General features: G+C 35.5%; 1 protein-coding gene across 5 annotated transcripts in view; it reads left to right on the forward strand.

Annotated features, from left to right (window-relative positions):
* The window catches only part of INSC (INSC spindle orientation adaptor protein), a 123,090-nt gene extending 118,629 nt beyond the window's left edge, over window positions 1-4,461 (forward strand). For all 5 annotated transcript variants that reach the window (XM_074885004.1, XM_074885006.1, XM_074885003.1 and 2 more), the window contains one exon: window positions 1,753-4,461. In XM_074885004.1, coding sequence (XP_074741105.1) covers window positions 1,753-1,881 — 129 coding nt within the window. In that variant the 3' untranslated portion in view covers window positions 1,882-4,461. The remainder of the gene's footprint in view (window positions 1-1,752) is intronic.
* The last annotated feature ends 9,889 nt before the right edge of the window (window positions 4,462-14,350 follow it).

Genomic DNA, 14,350 nt, shown 5'->3' on the forward strand with positions numbered 1-14,350 from the left:
GTACAGTGTCAATTATTTATTCTCTGATTGAAGATTTAAGCACATAAAGAAAAATGGTTTCATCTTCACATTATTGAGCACTAAAAAGTTTCAGTGGAACACTTGAGAATTTAAGGTTTCAGTAATTCTTAAGTTCCATTCTCTGATGATGCTGTTTGCTGAAATGAGCCTTGAATCACAGGGGTAGCTGCCTTTATCTGTACACACACATATGTATAGAAATATTAATGTAAAGTGGCCAAAGAAAGGAAAGGAGACTTCTTGCTTCCACTACAATCCATTTTTTTCTATTTGAGTCTCCAAGCCAAGCAGTGGCCCACAGAAAGTTAACACCTTCTCTGCTTAGGAGAAAGATCCCAGCTGCTGGCCCTGCACTGCATGGACTGTGAGCCCCAGCCAGCTGTCTGAGTTGAGTACCGTCACCTAGAATTCTGTGAGAGGAAAGTGCTCTGGGGACAAGGGCAATTTAGGGTTAGGAGATAGGTTTTGGTGAATTTGGTTATTGCAGCTTTGATTAACAGCTAGCTTTGTACCAGCATATATGAGAAGTTTTGTTTGTTTAAGCAAGACTCAACCAGAATGAAGAAAGTATAAATGTGAGCATAAGAAATGCTGTAGTTATTCTTCATATGGGCCAAGAAGGCTTGTCAATCCTGTATGTCTAGAGCAGAGGCCACAGAGTGATGGCAGCAAACCAGACTGATTTTTCTCTCAATGAAGTTGTTGCTGCACATTCCTCGAATTCATGCCTATCACTTGAGATGTTACCTGCCTGTCCGTCTCGGCAATTCTGCTTCTCCTGATATTTTAGTAACTCCCTGATGACACTTTCTGATAAACATGTGGCAAAAATATTGTCCTTGAGACATAAGCTGCTTCAGGCTCTGACAGGTATTGTCACTAAAGTCTGAGGGCTTGTACTGTTTGGTATGTTTAGCTTGATTGTTTACTTTTTGTGTATCTTGAAGCAGGCGATTAACTCTTGTGTTAGTGCTGCATTGACAAACAGCACAGAGATAAGATGATCACAACTATTAGACCTTACTAACAGAAGACAATTTTTGTTCTTGAGGAAAGCCAGCCTGCTTTCCAGTTGCATCTGTCATGTCAGGGTGCTAGAATGTATGTAATTGTTGTATATTTTTCTCCAGTGAGAAAAACAAGTAACTTCTTAGAAGGGAAGAGTTTATAAAGATAATAGTAACAGTGCAATTTGTATTGTGCACTCATAATTGAAACAATGGGCAGTTTTATTTGTTCCCAAATGGTTTGAAGTGTATGGCCTCTTTCTACACTAGTATCTAAAAGATTTCTGTTATGGGCATTGCAAAAAACTTCAGTAGCAAACATTTTCTGAATCAGATGACTTATAGTTCTCATAAATAAGACAAAAGCTGAGAGGAGAGTTAAGATACAGAGAGGCAGTGTGAGTTGTGCAGCAGATCAGAGATAGGTTTACAATCAAAGTGCTCTAACTCTTACCCCTGTTTTTTAACACTGCACTGTCCCTGCTGCTCAGATCTAAAGGTAATGTGCCCCAGAAGAATTGTCATTTAATAGCTGCATTTGAGGGGAGATTCATCTAACAGATGAAGACCGTAATGAGAGATTAGCCAGGTAGAAGAGTCCATAGACCTGCACAGTTCAGTTTTGAGTCTTGGCTATTATTTAGAGATAGTTATAATGGATTCCTGCAATGAACACTTTGTCAAACCTTAACAGTATTACAATTGTGGTGTTTTGTTTTTCTAGGCAGCCTTACGGAGACTAGCAGTTATGAGTCCTGATGGGCTGGAAGATTCAGATTTTCAGCAGCTAGTAAAGCCCAGACTTGTGGATTCCTTTCTGCTATGCACAAATATGGAAGAGAGCTTTGTATAAATGTGAGCCAAAAACCTTTGAAAAATAATCAAGATGATAGGTATACAATAAGATAATACATGTACAACTTTATTTAGTTTTAGTCCTATTGTTATTTATGACTTATTTATTTTAAAACCATGAACATATGATTTGTAGGAACAATGAAATAGAATGGTCAAACTTGTTTCAGTGGTTTGAAAAGGTAATTTTTTATTTTATTTTCCTGCCAAGACACATCAACAGACCTTATCACTGCAATCAAAGAAAATGTTGTTGTCTTGTTTAATACAGTTGTATCAAGGTAACGAAGCCAAGAATATGGTGCTCTGATGTTAACTGCTTCTAATTATCTTTTATCGCTGATATTTTTCTACAGTTAGAACATTTCGGAAGTTTTTTAAGAAATGCTTTAGTCTCATGCATTTGCTGCATTAGAAAAAATCTTAAACCTTAAAGTTGCAAGTATATGCTTTGAAATGAAAGGGATGTTACAGTCTGAGTCCTGTCTTAACTGTTGTTACTTTAATAGAAATATGAAAATATGTAAATGTGAATATCTGAGAAAAATTTTCAGAAAATTTTCAAATACTGTCTTGGAATGATCTTAGAGGACACTCTTACACTGTATAAAGATGTGTTCCATTAGAGGATACACACTGGCAGACAACTCTATTATTTACACTTAGTGAAATATCCTAAAGAAATTGAGAGAATTATAGAGTTATAGACTCTATAACTATCAAACACATGTCATCAATGTGAAGGTATACACATAAGATTTAAAATCATTACACACTGATAATTTTCTCTCCTTTCCAAGCCTTACAAGAACTGGAAGAAAGCACATCCAGGTATATATTTAATATTCAAGCTACTACTTTTGTGAAAAGTTGTGCAAGCATACACCAAATAATCAGAACAGATAAATTAATTGCAACTTGAATTTCCATTTTTCTGATATTCTAAATAGTCCTTTATTTCTAAAACTGTGAAATGGGACTTTCAGCAGCTCTTGGAGTTGACCAAAGGAGATTTTACCAATGGATAAAAACATAAAGAATAGAGTTGATTTTAAAATAGTTCTTTTTAAATGAACATTCCTCCTAAAATTTGCCTTTTATTTTCATCAAGAAACCATATAAATTTAAAATTGCTCAACCAGCAATATCTTGGCAGTGTTTTTCCTCCCAACTTCTTACAGAGCTCTCTGTAGGTTATGAAAGTATATGTATTTTTTTCCTGATGGCTTGCAACTATTGCTCTGGATCACTTTATGATCAGCAACTTTAGGGTACTAGGACATCTGCCAAAAAAGTAAGTACATTTCTTTACTGTACTTACTTTCTAGATATGTTAAGCAGCTTAATTAATTAATGTTTATTTAGTATTATGTGGTGTTTAGATGAAAGGCACCAGGAAATTGCTAAGTTGTGATTGCCTTCGCATTTTCTGTGTCTGAGAAATCTGTCCTGTTTTAAGCAGTGATACATGGTGGCTACTTTTTTCTCCCCTTGAGTATATGGGTTAAGAAGTCTCTGCCTTAACATGTCTTCCTTGTGATCTCTTCATTTCACTACGAGTTCTATCTCGTCTGAAGTTTTAAACATTAGAAAACATACAATGACCTCTGTCATAAGCAACTACTCAAAGATAAGCGTTGAATCAGATGTTTCACAGATGTAATTTTCTAGTAAGAGCAGAGATGACTTCTGCTTTGCTTACTTTGAGACAGCTCTTTAAAATTCTGAGATTGTTAAGAGGTATGGTACTGTACAGCTTTAAAAATATTATACAAGTGACGGACTTTAACACTTTCCTCACTAAGCAGAAATACACATACGAACCATGGATGCTTTAAATGGTAAAATCAACATTCTTTGTATAAACAATGAACTCATAAATCTCATAAAGAACAAACTCAATAAGGTCCTGTTGCTATCATGCTGATAGCGTGATAATCCCTAATAGAATACAACACGTCAAATTCTGTTGTGAATGTGCTGTACCAAACCTCATTCTGTCAGCTGCAATTAACACCAGAGATACGAGTTTGAAGATGGGGTAGGGTTTATTCCATAACAGGTAAAGTTAAAATCTCATTTAAAAAAAATGGCCACACATGTAAAGTGAACTGAAGTAGCTCTTAAGAAAATGCCATTATGACCCATAATGTTTTAAAGCCATCTCTAACAGGTCAGTCAAATACCCAGTGAGCAGGCCAGTAGCAATGAATGAGTTTAATTTGCTCTCAGACACAATTATGTGATTGATTTTCCTACAGATACCCTCAATCTGTAAATATGTGACCATAATTCTAGGCCCATATTGTCCATTTACATGTGTTCATATTATGAATGTGGCTGTTTACATTACAGAAGCAAAATACATGTAGGTTGATCTCATATTTGCGGTAGAAAAATTTATCTTGGAAAAGCCAGGTCAGACCTGTTATCACCTGTGTCATCGAAACCATTTTTGCTAGGTCTGAATTTTTCACCTAAAGTTGTGCACTTTATTTTTGTATATGCTAAAGTTTATAATAAACTTACCTCTTCCTTTACTCTTAATTAAGTTGGAAATAAAAAGTAATTAAAAATACTGAAATATTATTTTCTCATTATTTCTGAATGAATTCTGGATTTAAAATGTTTGCTTTGGAAGTGACTTTTCAGTTTTTAAACAAACAAAAAAAGGAACAGTTTAAGCCAGAATAAACGTTTGATTTCAGTGTAGTATGAAACAAAATACTTCATATCAAAAGATTTTCACTAAAACATGCATTTTGGTGGATCAATCTTTGGAATCCCTGTGTATATACATATACAATTAGTAGAGTGAGGTAGAGAGTACACGTAATACATTCACATATCAATTCATATATGTGGACTCATTGACCTATAGAGGTTGCATGTTGGTTAGCTCTTATCTTAATCATTCTGGAAACCGAATGTTCTGTTTGTCAGAAATGTTGTTGTTTCATGTAAATTTTTCTGAACTTTTTAGATTTTCTATGAGATTAGAAATGTTAGACAAACGTGCAGTGAACTGCAGGATTCTTTGTAACTTCGATTTACATTCCAGTGACTTTGTGTTCAGATTTCAGCTTTAGTTTGAACTGTTTACAGACATTCGGGGCCCAAATGTTTCATTTGTAGAATAAATTTTTTTTCTCAGTTTATTGTGTGTTTGATACATGAATCATTTTTGTGGAATGTTACTTGTCTGACCTGTTCTGTTTAAAATAATATTTGTATCTACAAGGGATAAGATAATGTTGTGGTAAACTGGATGTCTTATCTATTTTTTAGGTTTACCCGTTAGTATCCAAAAGATGGGACTTGGTCTGTAGGGTGTCACGTTGCCTTAGTACAAGACTGATTCTGGTATCACATATGGCTTGTTCCAAATATGTATGTTGACCATTTCCTTTTAAATAATAACAATGAACCATCAAAATAACATTGGGGTTTGCATTTTGAGAAATCTGCTTTGATTATCAGTTTACGTTTACATTAAATTTAATGTATTTAACACTCTAGACACTGTAAATTATTCACTAGTGTTCTCATTTTTAAGAGGAGGAAGGGAAGATGACATTGAGCATTGAGATAGAGTGAATTGTTCGTTTGAGTTGGAAGTGCTTAGCTGGTGGGAAGGTGGATGAATAGTTTCAGCTCTTGACAGGCTAAAGAACTAGGAACAAGGAAAACAGTGACATCTATTTTAGATACTTACATGCTTTGCAGAAATCCTTATCTCTACTTTCTATTTTGCTCTGGGGTCTGAGTTTTTCTTTCTTTAGCTGTAACAAACTTCTTCCTCTTGGGAGTGTTATTTGTATAATTGCTATTTATCTGAATAGAAGAGAGTTAAATTCCAAGGTCTGGTCCTGCTAATTGATATATTGATAAGGTTTTTGATGAGTAACTAAGTAACAAAAATAGCTTGTTGAATAAATATACTCTAGATCACCTAGAACAAAAAGAAACGTTTATTGTTCCCACAAGAGGGGGAAGAACCAGTATATTCTCCAGAAAACTTGAGAGAAAATGTATGTATAATAGTCTACTTCCAGGTATAGGTACTTTTACAAGCAGACTTGCTAAGAGTTTATGAATTGATCAGTCCCCTGCCAAATAATCACTCAAAGTAATAAGCGAAAACCAGTAGGCCTACAGACAAAACACTGGGAAATCAAAGTTTTTTCTCTTTCCTTTTCAACAGCCAATCAGTGACTTTTTGTTTTAGTAATTCAAGTGTGTCTAGAACCCAGTGGAACCTATGGGAAACCAGTTCAAAAGAAAAAGTGTAGTAGGTAATACTGCTAATTTGTTTTACAGGGACATTAAAAGGGATCAAATGGCATGAAGAAGGAGGTGTGTCTAACGTGGTACCTTTTCTATCACTGTTGTGATCATTTGTGTCACAAATGTCTAACTGAAAGGTACACTGTTTGTACCATTTTCTTCAAGCTGTCTGGATATTATCAGTGTCTTTTAACTAGCGTTTGTCCATATCCTCCACAGCCTTTAGAATGTGACCTAACAATGCACATGTCCTCAAAGTAACTTACTGATTTTGGTGTATATAAAGATTCAGTTCGATTTTTTTTTTTTTTTTTTTTTTTTTTTTAAATACCACGTAATGTAAAAGTCATCTTTTTGAGTAGTTCTGGAAGGATGTATCTAGCAAGATACATCTGTTACGTATGCTCATCATGTCAGGCAAAGCTTATGATAAATCGGGAAGATATATCTAAAAAGATCGAGAAACAACCATGTGTGTTTTCACTTGCATCAAAAGAATAATTATGGAATGGACCCAAATCATCTAGGGAAGCCTTCCTTGAAGCTATGGTAAGTCAGTGTGCGTGCACTGCAGTAAAGAAGAGACAGAGCCAACCCTCAGGTTTCAAGATTTTTGCTAGAATTAGAACTGTAGAGATCTAACACATAAAATATTAAAATCTCACAATATGAAGCTAAGGATAAACGACTTGTAAAATTTTGCAATAAACACAAGCGTTTAAGGAGTATGCTTTGTAGGTTAAGCAGCATGCTTGTTTACACGCACTTGCTTCCACTTCTAAAGCAAGATACTTTGTCACAGCTATTTACTTTTGTACTGCTTAACTATTAAAAAGGCCACACTTTTTTTCAGAGCAACAATTATTTAAAAACTTTAGCCCATCTTTAGGGATGGATAAACAAGGAAGCAATTAAATACTGTGAAGCACAGCCGATCATTTACATGAGTGTCTCATCCTTAAAAGGACACAAACTCCCTGTAATGAGACAGACTAGTTATTGGTTTACAGTATCTGCAGTAGAAGAAATCTATCATGTGCTTTACTCTAGGGGGAAATTCTCATCTGTTTTGAAGCCCAATTCTGTAAGTACAGTCCAGACCAGCCTTCTGTAGACCATAGAAAGAAGTGGGCAATTCTTTCTCCTTGAGGATGACTGCCTAAGACAGAGAGTACACATGGAACTGCCTTTTTTTCTTTTTTTTTTTTCTCCAGTGGCTATGGAAAAAGGTGCTGATGAATTGTTTGGAGGAGATGTCTAAACACCTCAACATCTAAATATTAGTTCAGAACATGTGAGATGAATTCCAGACTCAGTCTGGAGACAAAAGGAAGGAACTTTTTCAGCTGGGGTTTCACGTGCTGTTTGCGCATCAAATACAATTCCCATCAAAGCAGAAATTTTTGCAACATCAGACTCTCCCCTTGAAATGACTAAGTTAGACATTATTTTCTTGTTTGGTATGCACTAGATGATGACTCCTGGTTGCCAGTGTTGTAAAACAAGGAATAGCCGGACAAACTCATTCAGCTCAAAATATTATACCAGATGATACATTTCTTATTAGAGAAAAATCTGCTTGCATTTAAAGAGAGGGAGAAAAAAGAAAACAGGTCACAGGACACTAACTCTGAATGGTCTCCAAAGTGAGCTATCCTGGACAATGTATGAAATACCATTGAGATAATAAATGGCATTTCACATGTCAGGAAAGCTACTGCTCACCAGAAAACAAACAAACAAACACCCTCTCAAACCCAGTATCCCTTGTTTCTTAAAAAGTAATAAGCTGAGCTCTAAGGAGAAAAAATTCCTCTTACATTTCCACTTTGTTTTAGGATGGTCTTGTACTGTTATTATTTTGTATTTACCTGTCAAGTTGTCTTCTTTTTAGTAGTCTTCTTTTACTTGTATTAAAGATCTCATGATAATTACTGTTACATTCATAATTTTTTTTCCTTGAATGTTTAGCTGTACGTGTGGTATTACATAAATAAGAGTTGAAAAAATGAGAAATGGATGGTGAACAAAGCTGAGACTTGAAAAACTTCTAAAAAACCTTGAAAAACTTCTAGATTTCTCTTTAGAAATGCATTCCTGAATAAAAACATATTAAAACAAGGGTTTGATTGAACAGCTACTTAATGAAGTAGATAACTGAAAAACTGTGTGAGGATGTTCTTCTTCGAAGTCACGAAAAACTGTGTTATGGTTATAGACAAATCTGATATTTCCAGCTCTTAAAGACTCAAGAGAACTTCAGAAACAATGTGTTTTGGAGTTTTCCAGTTAGCTGTTTGAGACAATGAGGTGAGGCTTTTATAAATTAATACCACAAGATAAATATAGGTGCTTAAAACCAATATCCATTAATGTGTCATTTCACAGACAGCATTACTTTACAGTAGGCCAGAGATACAGAAGCCCTTGGATATACTTTTGCCGGACTGCAATAACTTTCTTTACCCCTTTTTTTTCCTCCCATGATTAGGGGAAAAAATAGAGGCAACAACATTTCAATAGCTATAGAGGACTTTGTCAACATTTGTATTCTGAATGTTTGCACTTGGCCAGACAGCTACCAGGCTTGGACCACAGACGACGGTAAGAAGGGACCTGTCATGACAAGGCAGATTTTGGGACCTAGCAGCCTCATGGGTAACACCCTGATTAATGAGGACTATTTCCAGGGGGTTCAGGCCATCCTATTGGAAGCCGTGCTGGAATGTTATAAGCATAAATGGAAGTTGCTTACTATCAAGGCTATTGCTAAATCCTTGCATGCTCTGCTGCTCTGCTTACTGTGGCTTAAGCACTGAGATAGCAAACCTTAGCAACCCTTTCTTGAATCAAGAATATGCTTTTCATCAATGCTGCAGATGATGATATGTGTGGTGGTTCACAACTATGTTCCTTTCTAATTTTCTCTATGCCTTTCCACCTGTTGTCAACTGAAAAATGCTTGCCTTTAAAGTGAATCACAGATGAAGGATTTGCATGGCCCAATATATAAGGGAAAGCAACTGAAAGATCAACCCCAGCATCTGTGAACCCCAAGACTGTGACATGTTTTACAATGTGTTTGCCAGTGCTCTCTCATTGCTCCGTTACATCCGTATCGAGGCTATCTCTTGCGCTAGGACCTTGGCTAAAATGTTGTCTTGTTTTCTCGTTTGCAGTTATCACCATCTGAAACATATTTCTTCTCAAATACTCAAATCTTATTTATTTTTCCCTTTTGAAAGCATTTTACTTAGAATAGTTACTAAAATGCTGGGCAACACACTTGGATGGAATTTCTGGATTCTGCTGCAAAGATCAGATGAATGTGTGCATGAATTGTTTCTACTCTCATTTTTTGACACTCTTTCCGATGTAGACTAATAACTACAGGGGTGGAGTTGTTACTTTCCATCTTTTTGTTTGATACTAAGTTCTCTGAGATCCCTGTTTTCATTTGAGGCCACTTGAAGGTAATATATTAAATATTAAATATTAAATATTAATACAAAGACCAGTTCCTTTGGTGGTACCAACGTGTTCTTTGTGCTTGTGACCCTATGATATTCCTTGTGTGGAAATGTCTTTGTAGTTTGTTTTGCAGTTAATAATCTGACAGGGCTTTAACTGAGACGGTTGCCTTTTGTGTCCAAGCATATTTTCAGCTACAGCATTCATTAAAAAAAAAGTCTGAATTTAAACATCTTTTTCCGTTGATACATCTATTGTTTACAAGCTTATCTGAGTGCCCTTTTCAGTTGGCAATACTTTTGTTGCTTCTCATACTCAACTGAAGTTCTGCCTTCTTCATTTATCCATTGATCAACTTCATAATTAGTTCACTTTTTCATATGCATATCATTAAGAAAATGTCTCAGATCTGAGATATTTTTCTGATGACACAGTTTTGATTTTTATTCATGGTAAAGGATATATCTAAGCACTTATTTGTTGCTAATCATGTAAAAGATCTTTCTTTGTATGCTGAAATCTACCTATCAATTTCAGGTCCAGCTTCCATGTAAGTCCTGCTAAAACCTTCAAAAGAAAGCTTGTAAGCCAGTACTGCAGCTGTAGCCTTGTAAATCAGAAATTTATGATTTTCTCTGTAGTGTTCTTTACATGTCTAATGTCTTTCTAAATGGATTAGTTCTCTTTTCGTCATCACACTGCTACCTAGAGCAGATAAATTCATTGGGTTTTAGTTGAACAGAGTCAAAAATACATTGAACTCTCCCCCCCTCCCCCCCCACTTTGTTGCTTTAGAACTTTAGCTCATCTCTTTGTTCTTCCCATAGTCAATGATTACTTGTGAATGATCTGTGAAGCATTAAATCGGCTGTATACTAATGATAGATTAACTGTGCATTATCATATTAACCATGAAACCAGAACACACGTAGTGGAATCATAGTAAGCAGAAGAAAGCTATTAATGTACCATGAATTTATTAATAGTGGAGAGGAGAAGAGGAGAGTTACTTTGTCAGGCAGGCAAGATATTCCAGGTGAAAGAAGAACAAGTCTCTTTACTGGGATCTTGAGGGGAGGTGGAGAAGCAAGAGAAAATTTACATAACTGAAATACTGGGTGAGGAATTGCCCCTGAATCAATAAATCCTCTAATTTTATGTGGAGAATGGCACTTATTAGTTAACTTCCCTCCAAACTACTTTCACCAAAAAAAACCCCGAGGGGGTGAAAATTTTGTAGTTGTTTTAATTCAGATTTAAATGTTGCAAATTGGCAAGGGTGGGGCATTAATTGAAAAAGCTGCTGAAAATTAAAATATCAATACACGGGTTTGGTGCAGATGTGTTATTGACATCAGGATCTCAGGCCAGGTATTTTCAATTAGATCTCAGATACTTTTGAGGTAGAACACCTTTCACTAAAGAAGTATGGATATATTTTTCTTTAAAAAAATTCTTTATTAAATAGGTTATAATTAAAAATTTTTCCATTAAAATAAATACAAATGGACCCTAACTGCTATTTTAAATGACTAACTAGAAGATAAATCTATTTAGTTTAAAGAAGAGACACAGTACAAATCAGTTAAAAATTCTTTAACTATTACTTTGTTTTCTAGGGTCTTGCTGCATAGGAATAAATACACCAGGTTACTCTCTGCTGAATGTCTATGGACAAACTATATATTTTATTAAGATTCTGAGGCTACTTTTTCTAATATAACACTATTTTCAGGTCTTAGCTGTAATCAGTTGAATAAAATATGGCTGCTGTTAAGTAAAAATTTAGAAGTATGAAGAATTTATTTTAATAAATTTCAGTTTAGCAGTTCTTCTAAGGCCTAGTGACTGCACTAGTGGAATAAACTTCTCAATTACAAACTGTCCTAACGTCCTGAAACAACTCTTCACTGTCCAGTGACTCTTTGGAGTTCTAGGTACTCTATTTGCCTTTGTATAAGATTTTACCAAATAGGTTCTCATATTTTGTTTTCTTTCAGGACATTTCAGAGGTTATATGTCCCTTTTCACCTTGAGTCTCCAGACACTCCAGTGTCAACAGACAAAAAAAAATCTAGTTTTAGCCAGGGGCTACTTTTTCAGTCACAGGCAAGTGAACAAACATCCTGTGGTTCTACCTGCAGCACTTTTGTAGTCCTGTTGTCCAAAAAGCGGATTTGTCACCTGATGTGCAATAGGTCAATAATCAGGAGAGACATTGCTTATTTGTTTTAGGGTTGCACAAGCCTAGGTTCTCAGTCATTTCCCACAAATCAAGCACCCCAATGGGACTTTTCACGCTATATTTTTACACAAAACTTGCAGAGTTAGTAATTTTCCAAGTCCATCCTCTCTAAGATGATTGGTTAGTAATTTACACACAATTATAATACTGCTGACATGATACTACTACGCATGCTCAGGGGAAGGGTCTTCACCTGGGCAAGTGTCTTCTTGACTTGTAGGCGTAATTTTTGTATTATAATGAGGGTAGTTCAGCTAAGGATACATGGACCTTAAGTTTTCTTGCCAAGGTGGCAATGTACTCTCTTCAAGATCTAACGGCTCTGGGATATCCTTGCTCAAAGAAGGCTATCTACTTGTTCTTCTGATTAGGGATGCCTTTGGCTTTAACATATACACAGAACATCTTTCTTTACCTAAGCATAATATTGCTTCGTTCTTCTAAAAGTTTAACCTTCAACAGTCTTACCCTGCAAACTGAGGGAGGCCTACCCTGCATGTGGGAGGCCAAGAGCCAGGAACTGTATGAAGTACAAGCAAGAGCCAAGGTCTTGCTGAAAGTGCTTTCTCCTGTTGAAGATTCAAGCAAGTCATCTTCATTTGGAGAATGGCCCCTTATGAGTTCAGGTGTCTATTGCTTTCATTCAGTACCCGGTGGACTTGTTTATTTTTAAAAAAAAAACCCTCTTGAGTGGTAACTTCTCTCTGTTCACATCAGGACAGCTGAGAGCTGCAGCCCTGTGGATAATTCTGATTTTGTCTGCATACCTCTTTTTTTACGCTTTATTTGTAACTTCCCAGCTGAAGAACCATCTTCCTCACTATTTGTTTGCTCATGACAGGCTTTTCTGAAATCTAGAAAACTACAATCAAACTCTCCACATAACTAATATATTTCTTCTGCGTACAGATGGTATTTTATTAAGTAATACTGAAGCATTTTCTGGAATACTTATTGTTAATAATTAGCCAATTTGTCAGGGACAGTTGCTCATATTATTCTCCTCCAGTCACATACTTTTAGTCAAGTTAATAAACTGCTTTTAACAGTTCAAGTAAAAAGTATTTTTAAATTATTTTTAAACAAGGAAGAAATTTTAAAAGCTTTACATGAAGGTTTGATTTTTAAAAACTAGAAAGCAAGCAGAAGAATCTTGTAAAAGTAGTCAATCCCCATGTAGCTGCCCAAGGTTTTACCATAGGCTGCATTTTTCTTTTTTCTTGAGAAGGAGTACAATGTTGCTAGTGTTCAGTTTCATGTTAGTTCTGGCTGCTGTTCTACAAATCCTATTGACAATACAGTAATCTAGAGGCCCCTTTACAGCTGGGTGGGAAAGGACTTGAAACGATAATGTTTTAAATATTCTTAAAAAGTGCTTAATAGTTTTTTAACTCATTCATCAAGTGACCCAGTCACATGAATAAGGACATTTTAAAAAGTCTTCATGATGCATTTGAATCTTATCTCACTTCCTAAAATACTTAAAAGCCAATTTTCCTTACATGTATAATGTCTCTAGTCAGTTTGGCTGGTTTAATCTTGGTGAAATCTGAATAAGATTAACCCATCTACAGACCTGCAAATGAACCTTTCCGAAGTCTTTAAAACCCTGTTGAACTCATCAGAAATATATGATCATTATGCACTGCTATGCATCCAAATTCTGTTACAAGAATTAAGGGATGGATGTAGCCAGAAAGCCAGCTTCTCTTGGGGACACCTGGTCACATGAGAAAAAAAAAAAAATCACACAAAATATTTTCTTGCTGTGGGAATTGTTGACGATTAATTTTGTCTTCCAATATTCTTAAAAAAAGAGTAAAATTTGTCTCTAAAGAAAAAGAATATTAAATTCTTCAGAAAATGAAGTTTAGACTACAAAACTTTTTCTGCAGCAGAATAAGTTTTTCTTAGGTTGGTTTTACATATTATCATGTTCTGTGGATTTGAGTTTCTTTTAAAAGAACAGAGTAAGTAATGTTTCATTTTATTCCATAATGCAAATAAATATAGTGATGAAAAGTTATTAATTTTATAGAGAACAATGAAAGATGCAAAAGCTGTCAGACGCAAGGAGTCAAGGTCAATATAAGCAAATGAATATCCATTGATGTCTCCTTAATCAAAGATCCAGATTATAGCTGAACTTGAGTTTAATCTGATAATTATTTAAAAATACCCGCTCCCATGGAGACTTAGTGTGCAAATGGGAAGGGAAAGTACCAGGAATCTCTGGATGTAACTGACCAGGAGGAGTATGAGCCCTCTTCCATAATGTGAGAACTCTAGGCCTCATGGATCCCTTGTTCCCAATGAGAGTGGAGAAAAATGTAGCCATAAAAACCATGTGAACTGAAGCATGAGGTCTTGTTTTTCATGAGAGGAGTGGATAACAGCAAGTGAAAGTTGAAAAGAATTGAACCGAAGTATTTAGGAAGGAGACACTATTGGGGCTTGTTTAAAC

Source organism: Strix uralensis, chromosome 15, assembly GCF_047716275.1.
Source record: "Strix uralensis isolate ZFMK-TIS-50842 chromosome 15, bStrUra1, whole genome shotgun sequence".
Classification (NCBI taxonomy): Eukaryota; Metazoa; Chordata; class Aves; order Strigiformes; family Strigidae; genus Strix; species Strix uralensis.